We start from the raw sequence: 24,218 nt of genomic DNA, 5'->3' as shown, positions 1-24,218 counted from the left end.
GGCTACCCAAAAAACATCATGTGCAACCCACCATACCTGGCACTCCATACCTGAGAACTACTGTGCTCTGTCATCTACTCATCAGCATAGGACATTCACCAAAGTGTAAATAGGGCCTCATATGCCACCATAATATTGGCTTCTTATTACTAGATGGCCACAGAGTAAAGCTGTTGTTACATCATTGATTTTTGTATATTTAAGTCCTTGCTACAGACTAGGTACTTTTCATTTGAACACAAACACTAACAGTGATAAACTTGCTTACTGGTTGATCAGTGCAGGGAAAAGAAACAGACGTAACGGAGCAGAAATTGAGCAGAAATTATTTTTGTACCCCAGTTACATGTAATGCATCAATTAATACATTTTTTGGTTTCGTTTCCATATTTCTGCATTGGAAAATTAGACTGTACACTTTTGTCTAATATCGCTGGTGCCAGCGGTGAAACTTGCCAGTGCTTATTAGCGGGTTAATCATTTTTTATTCTGCGGAAAATGAAAGACGATGTGCTAGCTAGATTTTACTAGATTTCATTAACATGCTGCGGGTCGTATATATAAGACATAAATAAAAGGACCCTCAATAACTAACAAAAAGACTTATCCTGGAACATTTTGGGCAGTGTAGTTTCGTATGAAATTATGTGTGAAATTTAACATACAAGCTTTTACGTCACTCATGCTTATTTAGCATAAAGGTCCCAGTTCCGGTTGTGCAGTGTGAAAACGACACACGAAAGTGAGCAGGAGTTATAGTTCTAGGTTGGTTACTGCCCAGGTACTTGTCAACAGGGACCAGGCTCTAGAACCTCAGTATAGCTCCTAATATATCAACAATCATGTATATGTGAAAGTAAAGATGCAAGGATGAGTTCAAAATATACAGTCCCTGACAAAAGTCTTGTCGCTTATCTATTTCGTAGAAACACCTGCTATTAACCTGACTTTTAATTAATCAATTGATGTTACAAATAGCTCATATGAAAAGCTAAAACCCTACCAAATGATGTTTAATGCATTGAAATGAAGTAGTTTCACTGAAAAAAGATTTATCATTTAATCAAGACAGAAAGGTCAAATTTTGGCAAGACAAAAGTTTTGTCGCCTATACAGAAATTGACCAAATGTACTGCAAATACAAAAATATGTCAGCAAATTAAGTAGTGGTGCTGTGAGATCCAAATTTAATATCTTGTATGACTTCCATGAGCTTGAAGGACTGCATCCATGTGGTTTGGCAAGGATTCATACAATTTATTGATGAAGTCATCAGGAATAGCAAAGAAAGCAGTCTTGCATGCCTCCCAGAGTTCATCAATATTCTTAGGTTTCATCTTCCATGCTTCCTCTTTCATCCTACCCCACACATGCTCAATGATGTTCATGTCTGGTGACTGGGCTGGCCAATCCTGGAGCATCTTGATCTTCTTCGCCATGAGAAACTTTGATGTGGAGATGGAAGTATGTGATGGAGCACCATCCCGCTGCAGAATTTGGCCTCTTTTATGGTTGGGAATATAAAAGGTAGCTAAGATTTCTTGGTATGTCAGACTATTGATGCTGCCTTCCACCCTGCAGATCTCTCGCACACCCCCATACTGGATGTAACCCCAGACCATGATTTTTCCACCACCAAACTTCACTGTTTTCTGGGTGAATCTCGGATCCATGCGGGCTCCAGTAGGTCTCCTGCAATATTTGTGGCGACTGTGGTGTAATTCAACAGAAGATTCATCTGAAAAATCCACCTTCTGCCACTTTTCCAGCGTCCATCCTTTTAGCAGGCTGTGGGCCTTGGCAAATGCCACACGGTTTTTCAATTGTCTTTTGTTTAGTGCTGGCTTCTGGGCACTGATTCGACCTTGGAGGCCATTTCCAGACAGAATCCGACAAACTGTTCTGGTTGACACAGGGACTTCAGGTGACCAGGTCTCGTGGAGCTCTGCTGCAGTGGAAAATGGGCTGGCCTTGGATTTTCGAACCAACAAACGGTCCTCTCGAGCAGTTGTCTTGCGGGGTCTGCCTGACCTGGGCTTGTCAAAAACGTCTCCAGTCTCTTCAAATCTTTTTTTTATCCTCTGTACTTGACGCTGAGACACATTGAAGGTGTCTGCCACATCCTTATCTGAAGGTGTGGTACCTTCTGATTGGAAGCACGCCTTCATAACGCCTATTTTTAAAAAAGGGGATAGAAGTAATTTGTCTGACTATAGGCCAATCAGTCTAACTTGTATAACTGGTAAAGTTATGGAGGCTATAATCAAAGAGAAAATGGTAGATTACCTGGACTCCAATAACATTTTGCGGGATAGCCAGCATGGATTTAGGAGAGGTAGATCCTGTTTAACAAATCTGTTGGAGTTTTTTGAGGAAGCTACTCAGGAAGTTGATGATAAGAAGGCCTATGATGTCATCTACTTAGATTTCCAAAAGGCTTTTGATGTTGTCCCCCACAAGAGGCTCCTACTTAAACTCAAAGCGACAGGTATTTTAGGTACCGTAGCGACCTGGATTGATAACTGGTTAACAGATAGGAAACAGCAAGTAGTTATAAGAGGCACAATGTCAAAGTGGGCTTGCGTTCATAGTGGGGTACCGCAGGGTTCGATTTTAGGACCACTATTGTTCCTAATTTACATAAATGATATGGATACCAATATATACAGTAAACTGGTGAAATTTGCAGATGACACCAAGGTGGGTGGTGTAGCAGATACTGAATTAGTGGCTCAGCAGCTACAGCGGGATCTTGATTTAATTTGTGACTGGGCCGATACCTGGCAGATGAAATTTAACATCGATAAATGTAAGGTACTCCATCTAGGGAGCAGAAATATAAAGTACAGGTATTTCATGGGTGTCACTGAAATAAAGGTAGCTGATCATGAGAAAGACCTTGGTGTGTATGTTGATGCTTCCATGTCCCATTCTCGCCAGTGTGGGGAAGCAATAAAAAAGGCCAATAGGATGTTGGGGTATATCTCCAGGTGTATGGAGTTTAAGTCAAGGGAGGTAATGCTAAGATTATACAATTCCTTGGTGAGACCTCACCTAGAATATTGTGTGCAGGATTGGTCACCATATCTTAAAAAGGACATTGTGGCCTTAGAAAAGGTGCAGCGTAGGGCCACAAAAATGATTCCTGGTCTTAGAGGAATGTCATACGAGGAACGGTTACTTGAGCTAAATCTGTTCAGTCTCAAGCAAAGGAGACTGAGGGGGGACATGATCCAGGTATATAAGATTCTAACAGGTTTGGATGCTGTTCAGGCAAATAGTTACTTCAGCATTAGTTTAAATACACGAACTCGTGGCCATAGGTGGAAATTAGCGGGAGAACACTTCAAGCTGGATTTAAGGAAGCACTTCTTTACACAGCGTGTAGTCAGAGTATGGAATACCCTTCCTGATAATGTAGTGCAAGCTGAATCCTTGGGTTCCTTTAAATCAGAGCTAGATAAGATTTTAACGACTCTGAGCTATTAGTTTAGTTCTCCCCAAGCGAGCTTGATGGGCCGAATGGCCTCCTCTCGTTTGTATAGTTCTTATGTTCTTATGTTCTTATCAGCAGTGGATCCGGTCTTCAGCCTCTTGATGATCAACACTTTAGTCTCAGGGTGAATCTTAGGCATGTTTGCAGAGGTCTAGTTGCAGTTGATGTGAAGGTCTAGTGTAGTGGGGTTCTATTTATACACACCTGAGACCTAATTGATCCATTATTAGTCACAGGTGAAGCTCATATGACAAGGCGACAACACTTATGTCTTTGAAAAAATTGACTCAATGGGCTTTACCAAGCTTTGAATATTAGAATACTTTTTGACAGTTTCGTTTTGCACTGAAACATTACTACAAAAGCTGTTGGGAATAAAATGAGCCATTTCTTGTAAAAAAATCTTGATTAGAAATATATTTCAGCGGCACTTGAGGTCAATTTGTACACAAGCGACAAGACTTTTGTCAGGGACTGTATAACTAAGGAAAAATGTCAGTTTCACAATACGACCTAATAAACAGGATAACAAAAACTTCCTTTAATTAGCCGATTGTTTCTTGCCTATAAGTAAGGGATTTATTCAGAAAATATTTGTACTTAGATGTACTACGTATGTCATTTATTACAAATTTTTAGGAGATAATATAAATTATCTCAGTGAAAAAGCCTATTTCACAGTCAGGCCTGCAAAGCAGATCTTTACCTTGGGATGTGTAGTGGCCATTGTAATTCATCTGAGGAGGGGGCATCATGTAGATCTGGCCTTTGGCTTGATTTGCCTTCAGAAAATATAACAGATTGCTTATTATGTGTGTGACACATCAGACTGATCAACATTTTACAGTACATTCACCAGTCAAAAGTTTGAATATACTTGTTGGAAACTATGGTAACACACAGAAATAATTTGCAAATGTCCAGAAAAGTTCCATGGGCATCATTCCTGATTTTGAGGAAAACTTGGTATTTTGATCCTTATAGAGAACACTGAACATTCCCCAAGTTTTATTGAAAAATTCTGATGCAGTCCAAAGTTATGGCCCTTTCAAATTTGGGTGCCACGCCCCTTTTTTGCACTCGCGAATCGCACATATAATTTGTAAGGGTTTTCAGGAGACCATATTTTTGCTTCTAAGAATGCTAGAGAGCTGAAAATTGCTCTCCTGGCCTACTTTTCCCTGCTCTTTTAGAATCTGGTATTAAAATTAAGCTCAGGGGAAGCACTTCAAAGTTAGCAAAAATCAGTTTTTGGTTCACTTTTTTCGGATTTTGACCCCAAGCTGTGGGGTCACCACCACACCTACGTCCAATATTCTTCTATATTTTTGTTACTTGAAGAAGATACGGTAAGCAGATGCAAATTCATTCTAAATAACCATTTATTCTTTGATATATTGCCATCTGAAAATGGTCACAGGTGAGAAATCCCCCACAGGACCCCCTACGTCGGGGGCATGGTTGACTGTGTAGATAGTTAGTGATGGGAATGAAACATATACAGTTGAAAGGAGCATATCTGAACTATAAATGCTGAACATATAACTATCTCAACTCAACTCCTTCAGCATACAGTATTCCAGTCAAAAAATGAGCAAAAAAGGGGCGTGGCACCCAAATTTGAAAGGGCCATAACTTTGGACTGCATCAGAATTGTTCAATAAAACTTGGGGAATGTTCAGTGTTCTCTATAAGGATCAAAATACCAAGTTTTCATCAAAATCAGGAATGATGCCCATGGAGCCCCTGGTTGATTTGGCACGGACTGACCCAATACTCCTTCACACTATGGGCTATACTAATGTATATGGGATATACTAATGTATATCACAGGGGCAAGAAAGCCAAACTGGTGTCCCCTTGTGGATGGAGTATGTTCATAGGCATGCCGTCTACAGTACAGAGCACCTATCTATCCTAACACACAATACTGCTTCCTCAGTCCTTAACAGTGACATACAAACACACGTCACCATCTCTGCATCTTACAAATACCTGACACTAGGACCCAACTTATCAGTGCATACGATTTACTTCCATTCCTGTTTGTGTGTGTCATTTTTGCTCAGGCAAGTCTCTTCTTCTTGTACTACACTGTTAGTAATGGTTTCTTGAAAAATCTATACTTTTAGCACGATTTGGTTGAGCTTGTATCTCACATGCAGATGACAAAGGTATGTAATTAAAATGCATACTAGGGAAATTCTTGTAGATGGCTGGTACCTTACTGGGGATATTTCTGTAGTCAAGGTTTGTCTGTAAAAAATACATATAAAAATACTGTGTGAGTTTTGCCTTTATGATTTACACATTAATAAACAGTTAACTAGATATAAACTTCACTAAATTTAATTAGAAAGATTTCTAAATCTAAACAAATTTCCTGCTGCAGCCACTTCAGATAGTCTCATTGATAGTATTACCAGACAGGTTCTGTGCTTAGTCCCTCCTTCCTTTTGTAACTATTTTTATGAACAGCACAGTTTTGGTATTGAGGTGCATGAATCTTAGTATTAAGAGAATAACTATGCAACATGATTTGAGCCATGGTTTTACTCATTTATGCACATAGCAAGTTATTTTAATTTTACATTTGGCATATTTGTACCATGTATGCAAGACTTTTAAAAACAAAATTTCATTTTACATGCTTGATGTATTCAATTTTATTTAGAATTTATTTGAATTAGATGTTGGAATGATAACAATGTTTTCCCTAGACAATCCTGTTGCTCTCCACGCACACTCAGCAACCTCTATAATTACTAAAATTACTGAATGGATCAACTGGAAATGTGAAATCCAATAAATGTGTTTTTACATGAATGCTCCAACTCCTAGTTGTGACACATAACTGTAAAACTACATCAATACATTTATTGTACATTCCACTTACCAATTTGCAGAATCTTTCCCTGTCAGTTAAGTGGTTTACTGTACTTGTCTGTGTATGTGTTAATGTTCATACACTAAATACACTGCTCAAAAAATTTAAGGAACACTTTGAAAACATATCAGATTTTAATGGGAAAAAATCATGCTGGATATCTATACTAATATGGACTGGGTAATCAGGGACGGATTACGGACCGGGCCAGCGGGGCTGCTGCCCAGGGGCCCTTGGGGTGCAGGGGGCCCGTGGGGCCCCTAGCCCAAAACAATTTGCAATGCTTATCAACAATGTATTTTCGTTTGTCTATTTTAGAGGGCCTACATTCTTTGATCCTCTGCCTACAAGGGCCCCTGGCCCTATAGGGAGGACGTTTGGCTGCCAAGGGCCCTTGAATTGTGGTGGTTGTGGTGGTGGTGCTGGTGGTGGGGGGGGGCCCTCGCGAACGTTTTGCCCAGGGGCCCAACACAACCCATAATCTGTCCCTGTGGGTAATGTGTTAGGAACGAGAGGATGCCACATCATTTGATGGAAATGAAAATGATCAACCTACAGAAGGCTGAATTCAAAGACGAAAGACAAAGATGAAAATCAAAGTGAAAAAATTATGCTGCAGGCTAGTCCATTTTGCTGAAATTTAATTGCAGCAACTCAAAATGATACTCAATAGTTTGTATGGCCCCACGTACTAGAATGCATGCCTGACAATGTTGGGGGATGCTCCTAATGAGACGACGGATGGCGTCCTGGGGGATCTCCTCCCAGATCTGGACCAGGGCATCAATAAGCTCCTGGACAGTCTGACGTGCAACCTGGCAGCATTGGATAGACTGACACATAATGTCCCAGAGGTGTTCTATTAAATTTAGGTCAGGCGAGTGTGGGGGCCAGTCAATGGTATCAATTACTTCATCCTCCAGGAACTTCCTACATACTCTCGCTACACGAGGCCAGGCATTGTCGTGCTCCAGGAGGAACTCAGGACCCACTGCACCAGCGTAGGGTCTGACTGTGGGTCCAAGGATTTCATCCCGATACCTAATGACAGTCAAGGTGCCGTTGTCTAGTCTGTAGAGGTCTGTGCATCCCTCCATGAATATGCCTCCCCAGACCATCACTGATCCACCACCAAACCGGTCATGCTGAACAATGTTAGACCCTGTCATGTCTGTCACATGTGCTCAGGGTGAACCTGCTCTCATCTCTGCAATGGCACATAATGATGCACCATCCTGGAGGAGTTGGACTACCTGTACAACCTTTGTAGGGTCCAGGTATCGCCTCATGCTACCAATAGTGACACTGACCGTAGCCAAATGCAAAACTAATGAAAAAACATTCATAAAAGATCCCCTGAGGTCATCTGGAAAAGGTTTACTCAGCGTTCGCAGAATCAACACCAAACAAAGTGAAGCAGTGTTCAGTTTCTATGCTCCCCGTTAGTGGAACAAACTTCCTGAAGACCTGAGGTCTGTTAAAACTGTCAATTAAATCAGGGCTTAGAACATTAGTTTGCTGCAGCTTCTAAATAAATTAAATCAGTTAAATCATTCAATACCACTACAATATAACTTCTTTTCAGTTAACGGTTTATTTGGTGTTTTCTCCGGGTACTCCGGATTCCCCCCACAGTCCAAAAACATGCTGAGGCTAATTGGAGTTACTAAATTGCCCGTAGGTGTGCATGTGAGAGTGAATGGTGTGTGAGTATGCCCTGCGATGGGCTGGCCCCCCATCCTGGGTTGTTCCCTGCCTCGTGCCCATTGCTTCCGGGATAGGCTCCCGACAACCGCAACCCAGTAGGATAAGTGGTTTGGAAAATGGTTGGTTTTTAGTTTTTTTATAATTCTTTTATCTCTTAAATGTGATTTTAATGTCTTATTTAAATGTGTTCTTCTGCCTTGTCTTAATTGTGCTCTATAACTGAACATGCCTTGCCTTGCTGCACTGGTCGTCATCATGATACATTGGCATGAAAAAGATATGACTGTTACATTTCTTTTATTTTTGGAGATCCAGTGCTTCACATGTCTTAAAGAAATGTCCTCTGATAATTAATTATACATATCATATCACCATCATGATGTAACTTCTCCCAGTGAGAGTCATAGTCTTCACCTTGTTTTGTGAGATCCCCAGATAATTTCTGAGCCATTTAAGAGATGCAATACCTCCAGCATGTCTGGAGTCTGTCCTGGGGCTCCGTCCAGTGGTACATGCATAGAAAAGCTCCTAGAAACTACCTCAGCTGACTTCAAAAGCAATATCATCAAAAATGGCCAGGTATAACTAATGTTAATTTTGCTCAAAATTTTTTGGGATGTTTTGTAATTTTAAAATATATAATTTAATGTAATTTTCATCCATTTTCTATAATATAAATGGGGAAATTAAATTGCAGATCACTTTGAGGTAAGGCCTTTTGGCTACAATCACTATCTTGCAAGGTGATGTGGATAATATATGTCTCTAAATATTTTTCACTTACCCTGATAGGCTGATACTACCTTTCATGTACTAGCAATTAATTAAAAATCACTTAATTTATTTTTCTTGGGCCAACACATTAGTTAACATCTGACCATGAGTCTATCCCAGGAAGCACAGAGACAAGGTAAGAAAACACCATTGACAGGCAAGACATACACATACATGTAATTCTGGTCATTTAAGAAGCCAGAGTGCCTACAGTAACTATGTGTCATTAGGCTGTTACTTCATTTCTACTAGTACCATGCCAGTGCTGATGCTGATAGGTAGCTAGTTCTAAGGTGGTGCTTCAGTGGCATGATATGAGAACCAGTCCACATTTCCACTGGTTAAAAACAACATTTACACAGCACACATAACAGGCACAACAATGGGCACATAACATTTCTGAGTTCATTAAGTAATGTTTTTTGTTGGATAATGTTTAGGCTAATACTAACTTAAGCCCTGATTCTTAAGTTAGTTTCTTTTATATAAAACACTACCTAGCTACATTACAAAGCATTGCTAATTAATATTTATAACTAACTATTTGCTGAATTTTTGCTGTGTAGATTTTGAGGTTGCACAGAAGCTGGGCTTCAGCTATGCTTTGGGGTTCTCTCTGAACCAGCCATTCATAGGACATAACAGTCCCTGGATTCAGTCGGACACTGTTCATTTAAAACTTCGGCTTCCCCCAAATCATTTGACTACACATCACCATCTCAGACATATATTCAAGAGGGGAAGCACCAAGTTTTTATTGTGTGAACCTGTAAGGAAATGTGTTGGAATCACACTTTGAAGGCTTGTTACCAACAACAAACACAGAACAGTGCGGCATTTTTTACCGCTCTGCTTTGAAAGAGCTCTTTCTTTTAGTTAGTCTTTTTATAATTTGTTAATTATTTGCTCCTTAATATGAATGTAGCCTACTTTCTCTAGCTCTACTTTAATTTCTGCATGTTTTCAGCAAACACTGAATCAAACAATACATCAACTTCTGGAAATAACAAATGTGGCTCTGCTGAACTTTACAGCGCATTGTAACCCCTTCCCAAGTCAATGGTTAGGCTGGAACAAGTTTCTCAGGCATGGCACAAGATAATTGGCAGTGGAAAAACACGGGACTAGTTCCAAATTAGGCACTGGCTCGGCCATGACATGAACACCGCATTGGTGGAGAAGAGCTACGTGAGAGAAAACCTGTAAAACAGGGAGAATATATATGCTCACAAAGAGAAGGGACAGAATTCAAAGAACACACTCGGGAGCTGCCCCATTGATAACCTCTGATAACCTGTGCAGCGCTATTAGTCAACAAATGTAGATTAATTACATTTTATAAGGAGCGTATTGTAATATATTTGTTATGTATTTTATAATTTTCATAAATTGTCTGCAGGAAAAATGACTTAAGAATGATTGAATGAGTCTCAAAATTAAACATGAATCAATGAACGTTACATTTACATGTATATAGCGCTTTTCAACACACCCAAAACGCTTTACAGAACAAATAAGCAGCCACTTCAGCTGCCACCACCACTATGTAACACGCACTTGGAGGATGTGATGGCAGCCAATCTGTGCCAGTATGCTCACCACACGGTAACTAAAGTGGTGAGGGGGCAGGACAGAACTCACCAGTTAGATATAATGGATGATGAGGAGACCAGATCTGAAAGGGCCACAGTGAGCAATTTTAGCCAGAACATCAGGGCACCACACCTATTTTCAAAAGATGCTCAGAGATCTTTTACGACATCAGAGAGTCAGGACATTGGCTTTATGTGTCACCATCTGGCTTATTTGTGATGCCACTACAGCAGTGTCCCCATCATTGCATTGGGGCATTGGGATCCACACAGACCACAGGATGGGCTAACCTGTTGGCCACACCAGCACCTCTTTCAGCAGCAACCCAGCTTTCCGAGTTGGTCTACCGTCCAAGTACTAGCCAGGCCCAACCCTGCTTACCTTCAGATGGATTACCTAGTCAGAACTGCAGATGGTATGGCAAAGTAATTTAAGTCAGATGTATATCAATTGTAGAATATGGCTCTGGATATTTTTTCAATAACTATGTAAAAAAACATGGTACTGTAGATGCCTGTTAGAGAGATTATAATAAGAAGCAGAGACTTGTGCGAATAAGAGAGGTGAGAATGCAGAAAAAGTACAGTGGCCTAAAAGTAATAGCAGTGTGACAGGTGTATGCGGTGAAAAGGAAACTTACAGACAGCTTTCGTTCATCTTATAAAACTTCTGTCGGCTAAGACACATTCGACAAACATACTTTGATGTTTCCATGTCTTCCTGTGAAATAGAAAAAAAATGTAATCAAATAATTGTAGATTAAAAACTCTTGTTGCCAATTTTTTATTTAAAAACAGTCACTCCCAATAAAAATTATATCAGAAACTTACTGTCTGAAACTGAACCGTGTCCTCTTTGTTGGCCAAGTCTAATGTAAAAAATGACTTATTGTGATTCATGCTGTTAACGTCATTCCACCTGTATCACCAAGTGAAACACAAAAAGCAATTTTAGATGTGTTTTCAAAAATGCATAAAACATAAATAAGTGTAAGGCAAAATAATGTTGGGTCAAACCAAACATCATGTGGATAAGCCATCTAAGATACAAATACAGTGATCCCCCGCCTATCGCGATAGGTGAAAATCCGCGATATAGAAAGACCACATAAATTAAGATTTTTTAATATAGTTTAAGCATAAAAATACCCCTCCCACACGCTTTGAAAGTGATAGGTGAAAATCCGCGATGTAGAAAGATCATAATAAAAAAATCATAGTTTAAGCCTTAAAATACCCCTCCCACACATTTTAAACACATGTAAACTAATTAAAACACACTTTGTAAACACATATGATATGTGGATGTCGGGCTAAGGATATGAGTAACATAATAATAATAATAATAATAATAATATGTAATGTATATACAGTTAGGTCCATATATATTTGGACACTGACTCAAGTTTTACTGTTTTACCTGTTTACTGAAATATATATAGTGAAGTTGCACAATGGGTATGGACATAAAGTGCAGACTCTCAGATTTCATTTTAGGGTATCCACATTCAAATTGGATGAAGTGTTTAGGAGTATCAGTTCATAATCATGCGCCACCCTCTTTTTAAAGGGGACAAAAGTAATAGGACAATTCACTTAAAAGCTATTTCATGGAGGTGCGGCATGCAGTGGTTAGCACTGTTGCCTCACACCTCTGGGACACGGGTTCAAGTCTCCGCCTGGGTTACATGTGTGTGGAGTTTGCATGTTCTCCCCATGTCGTCGTGGGTTTCCTCCAGGTACTTCGGTTTCCCCCCACAGTCCAAAAACATGCTGAGGCTAATTTGAGTTGCTAAATTGCCCGTAGGTGTGCATGTGAGAGTGAATGGTGTGTGAGTATGCCCTGCGATGGGCTGGCCCCCCATCCTGGGTTGTTCCCTGCCTTGTGCCCATTGCATCCGGGATAGGCTCCGGACCCCCCGCGACCCAGTAGGATAAGCGGTTTGGAAAATGGATGGATGGACGGGCTATTTCATGGACCGTTGTGTGCAATTCCTTTGTTCCTTCATTATCAATTAAGTATGTATCAGAATGATGGAGAAGGGCTTGAACATGGTCCATGGTGGAGGCAGTGTGATCTCCTGATCTCAACTCCACTGCGCATACATTTCACTTGCTAAAGACTAAACTACAGACAGAAAGACCCTCAAACAAACAGCAACTAAAAGATGCTACAGTAAAGGCCTGGCAGAGCATTAAAAAGGAGAATTACTTTAGTTTCCCACATTTTTATTCAATGTTTTTGTTTTACCCACTGAATTAAAGCTGAAAGTCTGCACTTCAATTGCATCTGACTTGTTTCTTTTAAAATTTATTGTTGTAATGTACAGTACAGAACTTAAAAATTGAAAAACTTTGTCTCTGTCCAAATATTTATGGTCCTGACTGTATATACACATCTCTCTTTTTCTCTCTATATATGTAATGGAATATGTAAAAATAAAAACATTTTAAGCTCATTATGGGTTCACAAAAAGTTTGCTCACAACAATCGGACCACAAGCAAGGTACGGGGAAAAAATCCACGATATAGCGAGGGCGTGATGGCTGAACCGCGATATAGCGGGGGATAACTGTACTGAAATGCTTGTAATATGAATAAACAAAATTCTTTTTTGTTACATTACAGTATGCCATATTTTACTTTAGCTGTCCATCCTTTCTGTCCTTACCGGAATATAACAGGCTGTCTGCTATGTTTATATTTGATGAAGATTCCATCCAAACAGGTCCCAATGAATATATCTGTTCCCTGGCTGTCCTGTGTTATTGGAAAATAATGAAGAAAAAAAAAGTCATGCAAGATTACATGCTCAGAGTGCTAACTACTTTATCTTGGTCCGTACATGGAGTTAAGTCGTTATTTATATTGTATGTTTGCTCTTTCTTTAGCATTGAAACCTTTTGTGCCATATTTTGAATATCTGGTAATCTTCAACGTAATGGGATGCGATGCAAAGTAACGGGAGGAGTAGACTAATGATATATACTTGTAAAAGCCAAATGGGAAATATTAAACATACAACAAATTTTTCATCATTTTAAATCTGTGATGCAATGCCATTTTAAAAAAAGACGGACTCCCCCAGTATTGTGAGTTAAGCCAATGATAACTACAGTATAAAGCTACGCACCCTTTAATCTCTAGAAGTAGCCAGCCTAACTTTGTCATCATTTTGACTTAAATTACTCAGATTAATTTACTTTGTAAGATTCCTGTATCTCAAGATAATTTCCACTCAAGCTTCAGCTACATTCACATTGCTGTTTTCATTTAAAAACACAGACATTTAGTCTCTGCTTTCATCTTTTGTCCACCCCAAAGTTTTAAAACACACTTATGGAGTCTCACAGTTGTATAGTTCTAAAAGCTGTAACTTTTAACATTGCAGTGTGGATCAGTGAAAACTAGTGCTGGGTGGTATAGCCAAAAATTTGATTCAAGGTGTTTAAGATTCTGGCAGTTTCATGGTATATCATATTTCAGCATTTTTCTTTCAACCTTACCACCGCAGGAAGTGTTACATCAATAAAATACATTTATTTATTTAAATATTTTTAAAAAGCTGTTTTATTTATGTTGAAGCCATTTATAACTTTGGGGTGTATTATGCATTTTGGCCACTGAGGGGTGTATTGCAAGTGGTGATTTGATCATGTGAGGATAGGTGGGTATGAATGGGTGTTTTCCACTTGGACGGTGTGGATGACAGAGGGAACACGGGTCTTACCGTAGCACCTGTAGAGTAGACAGCATGGTACAAACAGCTTGCCGCCAGCACGTTATACAGCACAAGTGTTGTAGGTTAACGCAAAAGGTCCTTTTTATGTGAACCAAAGATTTGGAATTAACGGGAACATCAACAATCAGTTTCCTTTGCTTGTCATTTTAAATGTGCATTCTCTCTTTGATTTCAGGACTCACTGTGGAGGTCTATTTCGTTATGTAGTTTTTAGATCATCACTGTACTTTGGTTCACTCTGAACTGATGTTTGACTTATTTTGCATTTGTTGCAGCCACATTTATATCACTACAAATCAGAGAGAAAAACGTTTCCGCAAGCATTTGCATCAATAAATATGATTACGTATGTTTTTTAAAAGGAGTGTTTTTACTATTATAAAAATGATTCACATTTAGCTTGATAGTATAACGGTCATGTTGTATTAGATTATTAATGCTTTATGCATGATAACTGTCATACCCGGCTCGTCCGCTCCTCCTGTGTGCCACGCCCCCTGATTACCCACGTGTTTTCTCCCGATTGTACCCAGCTGTATCCAGTTCATTTGCTCAGTCCTGTCTATTTCAGTCCGTGTCTTACCTGAGTCCTTCGTCCGTCATTGATGTTTCCTGATGTCTGTTGCCGTCCAGTGTTCCCTGACCCGCTTATCCTGATTAAAACCCCGTTTTCCCCGTATCCCGCTTGCCTGCCTGCTCCTTACCCGCACGATCGCCCGTCTGCTACACCCCGATCGTGACAGAATGACGGACCTCAAAAAGAAGCGGAGAGGGAGGAAGAGAGTCCCGCAGGAGACGATCCGTCTCAGCGCCTGCTCGCTCTCCAGGCTTTGGCTCCCGACAGGGGACGAGAGGGAAGTACCCGCCCTACCTCCAGCCCGGAGGCTGACCACACGCGACCCCGATCCCGTGTGGAAGTACTGGTTCTCCAGTGAGGACGAGGACGAGGAGCCCTTCCTCTACCCTTACCCGGAGCCGGAGGCCTTTCTTCCGCCGTCCGTTTTTACGGACGTTGCGCCGCCTCCCGCCACCGCTAGGCGCCAGCGAAGGAGAAGAAGGAAACCGGCGATCGCCGGTACAGAGGACCTCCCTCCGTTGCTGCCGGCGGACCCCGCTCCCGTGCGGCCGCCGCTGCCTGCGCAGCCGCCTTCGCTACCGCCATTGCCGGCGGACCCCGCTCCCGTGCAGCCGCCGCCACCTGCGCAGCCGCCTTCGCTGCCCCCTTCGCCTGCTGCAGCTCCCGGGCAGGCGCCCCCACTGCAGCAACCTGCAGCTCCCGGGCAGGCGCCCCCACTGCAGCAACCTGCAGCTCCCGGGCAGGCGCCCCCACTGCAGCAACCTGCAGCTCCCGGGCAGGCGCCCCCACTGCAGCCAGCTCCTGTTCCTGACCGCGCTCCTGTTCCTGTCCCGGCGCCCCCTTCGCCTGCTGCAGCTCCCGGGCAGGCGCCCCCACTGCAGCAACCTGCAGCTCCCGGGCAGGCGCCCCCACTGCAGCAAGCTCCTGTTCCTGACTGCGCTCCTGTTCCTGACTGCGCTCCTGTTCCTGACTGCGCTCCTGTTCCTGACCGCGCTCCTGTTCCTGACCGCGCTCCTGTTCCTGACCGCGCTCCTGTTCCTGACCGCGCTCCTGTTCCTGACCGCGCTCCTGTTCCTGTCCCGGCGCCCCCTTCGCCTGCTGCAGCTCCCGGGCAGGCGCCCCCACTGCAGCAACCTGCAGCTCCCGGGCAGGCGCCCCCACTGCAGCAACCTGCAGCAGCTCCCGGGCAGGCGCCCCCTCCGCCTGCAGCAGCTCCCGAGGCGCCCCCTCCGCCTGCAGCAGCTCCCGAGGCGCCCCGAATGACTTTACTTCCTGGCCCCGTTCCTACTCCCGCTCTAAGTCCCTTGTCCCCGGTTCCCGAGGAGGTCCCCGAAGACTCCACCGCAGCTCCTCCCTCTCTGGAGGTGGAGGAGCTGGAATGGGACCCCTCGGGGACAGAACTCGTAACCCCTTGTCCCTCGTCCCGGCCACGTCGACCCCGACCTAGGGTCGGCCTGTCTGTGTCCCGCAAGGGGAGGGGACACAGACGCAGGGCTGGGGTCCCGCCCGCCCTGCCCCCTGGCTCGCCCTGCCTCGCCTGCGCTGGGGCTCGGTTGGCGCCTGCGGTTCCTGGTCCTCCGGGTCGGCTGTCGCCTGCGGGTCCCCCTCCGGTGCCTCGTCGCCCTGCCTCGCTCCCCCCTCCGGTGCCTGGTCGGCCGCCTGCGGGATCCCCGACGGCGGCTCCTCGGTTGCTTGCGGGGCCCCTACCTCCTGCCCTCCACCGGACGTTGCCGCCTGCTGCGGCTCCCCCCTCCTCCGGGCCTTCGCCGTGGGCCCCTCCTGCTCCCTCGTCCCCTTCCCCGGTGCTCCCTCCCTGGCCCCTCCGCGGGTCCCTCGCCCTGTCTCCTCGGCCCCTTCTCGGTCCGCTCCGGCCTCCCGGCCGTCTGCGGCCCCTCCGGCTGCCGCCCGTCGCCCGCTGGGGCTCCCACGGGCTCCCCTTTGTTCCCCCGCCTTCTCTCCCTTCTCTCCTGCCCTGGTCCCTCCTTCGTTTGCTTCCCCTTTCTTTGTCCCGCCTGTCTGCTCCCCCTCGCTTTGTTCCTCCCGTCTCTGCTCCTCGTCCTCCTCTGTTCCCTTCGTTCACTCCTGGTCCTTTTGTTCCTCCTGTTCCCGCTGTGTCTCCCTTCCAGATCTGTCTCTCTGCCTTCCCGTCCCTTTGTCAGCTCCTATCTCATGTCCTGTCTCTTGCCCTGTTCTGTGCCTCGGTCCTGTTTCCCGTCTCTCGTTGATGGTTCTGTTTTTTTGCTCCAGTTCCCGTGTCCCGTCTGTCGCCCCCTTCCTTGGCGCGCCCGGAGAAGCGCGCCTTTGGGGGGGGGGTTCTGTCATGCCCGGCTCGTCCGCTCCTCCTGTGTGCCACGCCCCCTGATTACCCACGTGTTTTCTCCCGATTTGTACCCAGCTGTATCCAGTTCATTTGCTCAGTCCTGTCTATTTCAGTCCGTGTCTTACCTGAGTCCTTCGTCCGTCATTGATGTTTCCTGATGTCTGTTGCCGTCCAGTGTTCCCTGACCCGCTTATCCTGATTAAAACCCCGTTTTCCCCGTATCCCGCTTGCCTGCCTGCTCCTTACCCGCACGATCGCCCGTCTGCTACACCCCGATCGTGACAATAACCATATATTTAGCTTAATGAAAATTGTTTCATTGACATATTTTATCAGATTAATAAAGTATATTCAGCTCGATTGTTTTGTTATTATGATTATCTAAAGAGATTAATTTTTAAAGATCCTGCTCTTTTACTCTTCATAATTTCTTTTGTTCAAATGCGAGATGTACAGCTTTCTTTATATTTTTATTTATTCTTTACACATACTTCCATTTTAAAAATTGTTTCAAGTTTCAGCAATGATAAAGTGTTTGTTCAACCAAAAAAGTCCATCTGTGTGAAGTTGGCCCCCCATATGTTTCAGATTTCAACCAAACTGGTCTCAATCGTATGTGCCGCGTTTGTGCCATTAAAACTGTCCTTTGTGCTGCTTTAGTTTTCGAGATATTAATGTTTGTTTACATGGTCACGTGACACCAGTATGAAATTAGTCCCCCATTGCGCAATCGTGTGTGCTGCGTTTGTGCTGGTTTGTGCCATTAAAACTGTTCTTTGTGCTGCTTCAGTGCAGCATATAATATATGTATAATAAACTCGTCATTTTGCATGCACTGTGTATAGTGATATCTTTACCTTCCCATGGACCCTCTTACTTGTTGCACATGGCGGTAAAATAAAAATGTCCAATAATGAAGTTTTACTTTCTCCCTCCACTCAACCCAAACTAACATTTATCGGCGACACTAGGAGTACAGGGGAAGAAGGATATATTGTAAAAATATAGCGAAAAATATGTATGTCTGCATGCATGAATACGTATGTATATTTGTGTGTGCGTGTGTGTGTGTGTGTGTGTATAGTTAATACACAGGTATAGACCTCACAAATATTAACACCCCCCCCCCCAAATTTTTTAAATGGCATTGCTCACGTGAAAATGCAGCGCCCCCTTAATAAATAGCAGCATAAAATGAATATAAAGTGCTACGTACAAAACACATATGGGTGTTAGCCGCTGTGAATCTGAATTTATTCACCAAAATCCTGAAATGAGGTATCTGGCAGGCGGGGCTGACTAAGTCTACGTACAGCTTTGTCGCAGAGTGATCAAACGCTCCACCTTCTGTTAACATGAGAAACACAAGCGTGAGCACTATACACTGATCATGTAAAGGCATAAACTAAGGAATATCTCAGAAAAAATAACAGTACAGACAATTTTTAATCGGCACAAACTATTGAGACTGGTTCGGAGGCAAATGGGGAGCAAACGTAACGGTGGAGTCACGTGACCATGTAAATAAGCAATATCTCTGCACTGAAGCAGCACAAAGGACAGTTTTAATGGCACCAACGCCGTACAAGTGATTGCAATCGGTTTGGCTGAAATCAGACGCAAATGGGGGGAGGGCAACTTTGCAAACATTAATATCTCAGAAACTAATGCAGCACAAAGGACAGTTTTAACGGTACAAACCAGCACAAACGCAGCACACACGATTGTGATAGGTCTGGTGGAAATCAGACGCAAACGGGGCTAACTTCACGCTGGCGTCATGTGAGCATGTAAACAAACATTAATATCTGAGAAACTAAAGCAGCACAAACAAAACTTTTAACAGCACAATCCGGCACAAACGCTGCACATACGATTGAGATCAGTTTCGATGAAATCTGAAACATATTTTAAGGGTCATTGCAACTGACAATAATGATTGTGATACATTGTTGCAATCCTACCATGTATTTAGCTTGATAATTGTTTTAGTGACATGTTTTACTAGATTAATAATACATATTTAGCTAGATAGTGGCATGTTTAATTTATTATAACCACAATGACATGTTTTATTTATTATTATCATAATAGCTTAGTATCAACATGTTTGCCTTCCTGGCATAATTTTACCATGACAAATCGATAACTGAGATTTTGTTCTACCAATATGGATTTAGTTGCAGAACTAAGTAATCCAACCTTTCAGGCACAGACGATTATATACGTAGACTTACATGCCAATTTGCGATGTTTCACCACCAGTTAAATTTTTTTGTGTATGTCTTATCATTAATAATGTGTAGTAATTCCTACACCGTTCACCTGATTTGTATGTAAGTACCCTCAAATTAAAGCTGAAAGTCTGCAGTTAAAGCACATCTTGTTCGTTTCACTTCAAATCCATTGTGGTGGTGTATAGAGCCAAAAAGATTAGAATTGTGTCGATGTCCCAATATTTATGGACCTGACTGTATATATATACATATATAATATATATAATGTATTACCTTGGCATGATAACTCTCATAGCCATAGCCTTCCATTTTCTCCACTTCTTGCATGTACAGCATTTCAGCTTCTGGAGCCAACAGTCCTCTGATAAAGAACGTTCAGAATTAAACACTGCATTCTTTACACCTTTTTTGCATCAAAAGATAGAAAGACTATTAACATTTTGAACATAATATGGACAACCCCACCCATAACTATTGGGACCAATGCCTCAAAATGATTTTCAGTTCGGAAAAAGCACAGAGAATTAAAGACTGTCAGAAAAAAAACACATTTTAGATTAGATACTCTGTCCAGCATATACAGTATGGATGTCTTTCAGTTTTTCTGGTAGCAATAGGCCTTTAAATAACCTTCCAGGTCAATGCTTATGCAGATTTTACCAAAACTTTAACGTTTGAACCCTGCAGTAAAATTGATATTTCTTCTGTAAATTTTCTACACTGGACTGTCTAGGCAGTTTGTCTCATTGCACCTTATCTAAGGTGTTTTCCCATATACAGTAGCTCATTTTAATTGTTATCTGCAGATGTGGTACCTTCTGATTGGAAGCATGCTATTAAAACTTCCATACCAAATCAGTGTGCCTATACCCTATAATTGATATATATATATATATATATATATATTGCCTCGTGCCCATTGATTCCGGGATAGGCTCCGGACCCCCCGCGACCCAATAGGATAAGCGGTTTGGAAAATGGATGGATGGATGGATATATATATATACACACACACACACACACACACACACACACACACACTGACCACTTTATTAGGTACACCTTGCTTGTACTGGGTTGCACCCCCTTTTGCCTTCAGAACTGCCTTAATCCTTCGTGGCATAGATTCAAAAAGGTATAGGAAACATTCCTCAGAGATATTGGTCCATATTGACATGATAGCATGACGCAGTTGCTGCAGATTTGTCGGCTGCACATCCATGATGCAAATCTCCCGTTCCACCACATCCCAAAGGTGCTCTATTGGATTGAGATCTGGTGACTGTGGAGGCCATTTGAGTACAGTGAACTCATTGTCATGTTCAAGAAACCAGTCTGAGATGATTCGAGCTTTATGACATGGTGCATTATCCTGCTGGAAGTAGTCATCAGAAGATGGGTACACTGTAGTCATAAAGGGATGGACATGGTCAGCAACAATACTCAGGTAGGCTGTGGCGTTGCAACGATGATCAATTAGTTTTAAGGGGCCCAAAGTTTGCCAAGAAAATGTCCCCAACACCATTACACCACCACCACCAGCTTGAACCGTTGATACAAGGCAGGATGGATCCATGCTTTCATGTTGTTGATGCCAAATTCTGACCCTACCATCCGAATGTCGCAGCAGAAATCGAGACTCATCAGACCAGGCAACATTTTTCCAATCTTCTATTGTCTAATTTCGGTGAGCCTGTGCGAATTGTAGCCTCACTTTCCTGTTCTTTGCTGACAGGAGTGGCACCCGGTGTGGTCTTCTGCTGCTGTAGCCCATCTGCCTCAAGGTTCGATAGGTTGTGCGTTCGGAGATGCTCTTCTGCATACCTTGATTGTAACGAGTGGTTTTTTGAGTTACTGTTGCCTTTCTATCAGCTTGAACAACTCTGGCCATTCTCCTCTGACCTCTGGCATCAACAAGGCATTTTCACCCACAGAACTGCCGCTCACTGGATGTTTTCCTTTTTTCCCTTTTTCCCTCCGTGATAATTCCTTTCATTTTAAAACAGGGCAAAGACCCCTCCGATTGTTCCAGTGGCCGTACTATATCTTTAATGAACTCTCACATGAAGCTAATAGCTAAGGTGTTGGCTCGCTGCCTTCAGTCAGTGATAGCTAAGATTGTACATCTCGATCAGACTGGTTTTATTTCAGCTCGCTATGCAGCCAACATGCGTCGTCTTCTGCATATTGTTAATGATTATTCTTCTGCTCCTCCCACTGCACTTTTCTCATTGGATGCTGAGAAGGCCTTTCACAGGCTTAATTGGTGTTTCCGCTGGGAAATTTTAATTGTTATGGGCTTTGAGCCTTGTTTTATTGGCATGGTAAAAATCTTATATTCTTGTCCGACTGTCTGTCTGCTTACTAATAATACCATTTCCCGGACATTCTGTATTTGACAGGATGCCCATCAGGGTTGCCAACTGTCCTCCCTTCTCTTCATTCTGTCTTTAGAGCATTTAGCGGCTGCCATACGTTCCTTAGTTTTGTGCACCCCCATAGTGGCCTATAACACCTCTCATAAAATATCACTATATGCTGAGGATGTTCTGCCCTATTTGAGGAATGTGTCCTCTGACCTTCAATACAGCACTCTCCACAATTATTGGCACCCTTGTAAAGATTTGTAAAAAAGGGTAAAAAAAATCTACCTTTCAATGAAGTAGCTTAATCTGACACTGAAAAAATGAGAAGAATCCCACCTTTCTTTCAAATAAATGTATTCAAAGAAAAACAAATCCTGCGTCAAGTAATAATTATTTTCAATAAAAACACGTGCCACAATTTTTGGCACCTGTGCATTTAATACTCTGTACAAAATCCCTTTGCCGGTATTAGAGCACTGAGTCTTCTCCTATAACCTTTTATAAGGTTGGAGAATACCAAGCAGGGCATCTGAGACCATTCCTCTTTACAGAATCTCTCCAGATCATCCTGGGTCCTATGATCTCTCTTGTGCACAGTTCTCTTTAGCTCCGCCCACAGGTTTTCAGTGGGGTTCATCTCAGGGGACTGAGATGGCCATGGCAGAAGCTTGATTCTGTGATCACCTAACCATTTTTTTTTTATTTGGCCATGTGCTTAGAATAATTGTCCTGCTGGAAGATCCAGTGACGGCCCAATTTTAGTTTCCTGGCGTAGGCACTAAAATTTTGATTTTAAATATCCTGGCATTTCATGGAGCCCATAATGCCATGTACCACAACAAGGTTTCCAGAGTTTTTGGAGGAAAAACAGCCTCACAATATCACGGAACCTCCGCCATATTTTAGTAGGGATAAGGTTCTTTTTACTACAGCCATCCTTCTTTTTACACCAAACCCACCTTGAATGTTTATTACCAAAAAGCTCCATTTTTGTTTCATCAGAGAATTGAATTTTGGTTTCAGTCAAAGTAGTAATAGTCTTTCACAAATTCCAGGTATTTACGTTTGTGGTTAATTGACAAAAAAGCTTTTTTTTCTGGCATACCATCCAAATAATATGTTAGAATGAATGTGGTGTCTGATGGTTTTTTCGGAGACATGATAATCCCACGATTTTACTTTGTCTTGTAATTCACCACCAGTGATCCTTGGGGATTTTTTGCCTCTCTTAAAATCTTCCTTACTGTATGTGGAGGAAAAATAAACTTGGGTCCTCTTCCAGGCAGGTTTGTAACAGTTCCAGTTGTTGTTCACGTTTTTATTTCCCTAACAGTAGAAATGGGCATTTTCAGGTGAGTAGCAATTTTTCATACCCATTCCTTGACTTATGAAGGTCAACACACTTCTCCCTCATTAGTTTCGTATGTTCTCTTTTCTTTGCCAGATTGAAGGATGACTAAGGGAATTTGAGATCTATGTCGCCTCATGTTTGTACCCCAGTTAATCAGGAAGCCATGGATGACAGCTTGAAGGCTCCTTTTCACTCCAATCAACTCAAAGATGTACAATTTACAGGAGAAACATGCTTCAGTTACATTGTGTTCACTAATTCCCAGGAGTGCCAAAAATTATGGCACATGAATTTTTGTTAAAAGTAATTAATTCTTGAAGAAGAATTTGATTTTCTTTGACTAAATTTATTTCAAAGAAAGATTGGAGGTGAAGTTACTTCACTGAAAGATAGATTTTTTTCTAACCCTTTCTACACATTTTTACAAAGGGTGCCAATAATTGTGGAGGGAGCTGTATGTGCTGGGCTTGTTCCGTGAGCATGAGTGTATTTCTGGGTACAAGATTAATTGGGATAAGTCTGCTTTACTCCCCTTAAACTTGGCCCGCAGGTCCCTCCCCATTCCCTCATTTATTCCAGTCGTTGACTCCTTTAAGTATCTGTGCATTACGATTATAGCTTCTATTACTAGCATCACTACACTGAATTTCAGCCATGCGTTTGTTGGTGTCAAGTGTTCAGTACATAACTGGCAGTCTCTATCATTATCATTTCAGTCGCGTTTGGCTACGATCAAGATGAATGTTTTGCCCCGCTTCAATTTCTTAAGTGCTATGTTTCCTTTGCCACCCCCTTCCCACTTTTTGAAGAATGTCCAGTCTACAGTAACATCTTTTCTCTGGAATACCTGCAAGCCTCACATAAGGTACTCTTTTCTGACTCTTTATAGAGATGATGGGGGTCTCACTCTACCAGAATATGAATGGTACCATTGGTCCTTTGTTCTCCATTCGGTCAGGCACTGGCTCCAGCCCACCCATTACCACCTTCCTGGTTTCCAATAGAAGAGAATCTGGCACATCCACATCAGCTGCAGCATCTTCCATTTCTCTCCCTGAAAGCGAAGGCTAAGATTTTTCTCTTCTTTCTTTTTCCCCTTCTCAGCAACAGATAATTTTTTTATCCTGCTGCTGTTGGTCTCAAGGTAGAAAGACCCAAGCCGTTGCAC

General features: G+C 42.5%; 1 protein-coding gene across 9 annotated transcripts in view; it reads right to left on the bottom strand.

Moving 5' to 3' along the window:
- The window catches only part of ptpn21 (protein tyrosine phosphatase non-receptor type 21), a 64,364-nt gene that overhangs the window by 19,770 nt on the left and 20,376 nt on the right, over nucleotides 1-24,218 (bottom strand). For 8 of the 9 annotated variants that reach the window (XM_048974114.1, XM_048974113.1, XM_048974120.1 and 5 more), the window contains exons 7-12: nucleotides 19,607-19,694; nucleotides 13,129-13,217; nucleotides 11,288-11,375; nucleotides 11,098-11,177; nucleotides 5,692-5,752; nucleotides 4,203-4,278 (exon numbers count right to left, since the gene is read on the bottom strand). In XM_048974114.1, coding sequence (XP_048830071.1) covers nucleotides 4,203-4,278; nucleotides 5,692-5,752; nucleotides 11,098-11,177; nucleotides 11,288-11,375; nucleotides 13,129-13,217; nucleotides 19,607-19,694 — 482 coding nt within the window. Of the gene's footprint in view, nucleotides 1-4,202; nucleotides 4,279-5,691; nucleotides 5,753-11,097; nucleotides 11,178-11,287; nucleotides 11,376-13,128; nucleotides 13,218-19,606; nucleotides 19,695-23,962; nucleotides 24,014-24,218 lie in introns of those variants that run through there. The other variant, XM_048974121.1, reaches the window with a different exon arrangement.

The sequence above is a fragment of the Brienomyrus brachyistius genome, chromosome 14 (assembly GCF_023856365.1).
Source record: "Brienomyrus brachyistius isolate T26 chromosome 14, BBRACH_0.4, whole genome shotgun sequence".
NCBI classification, from domain to species: Eukaryota; Metazoa; Chordata; class Actinopteri; order Osteoglossiformes; family Mormyridae; genus Brienomyrus; species Brienomyrus brachyistius.
This window is presented reverse-complemented; position numbering and strand designations above follow the sequence as displayed.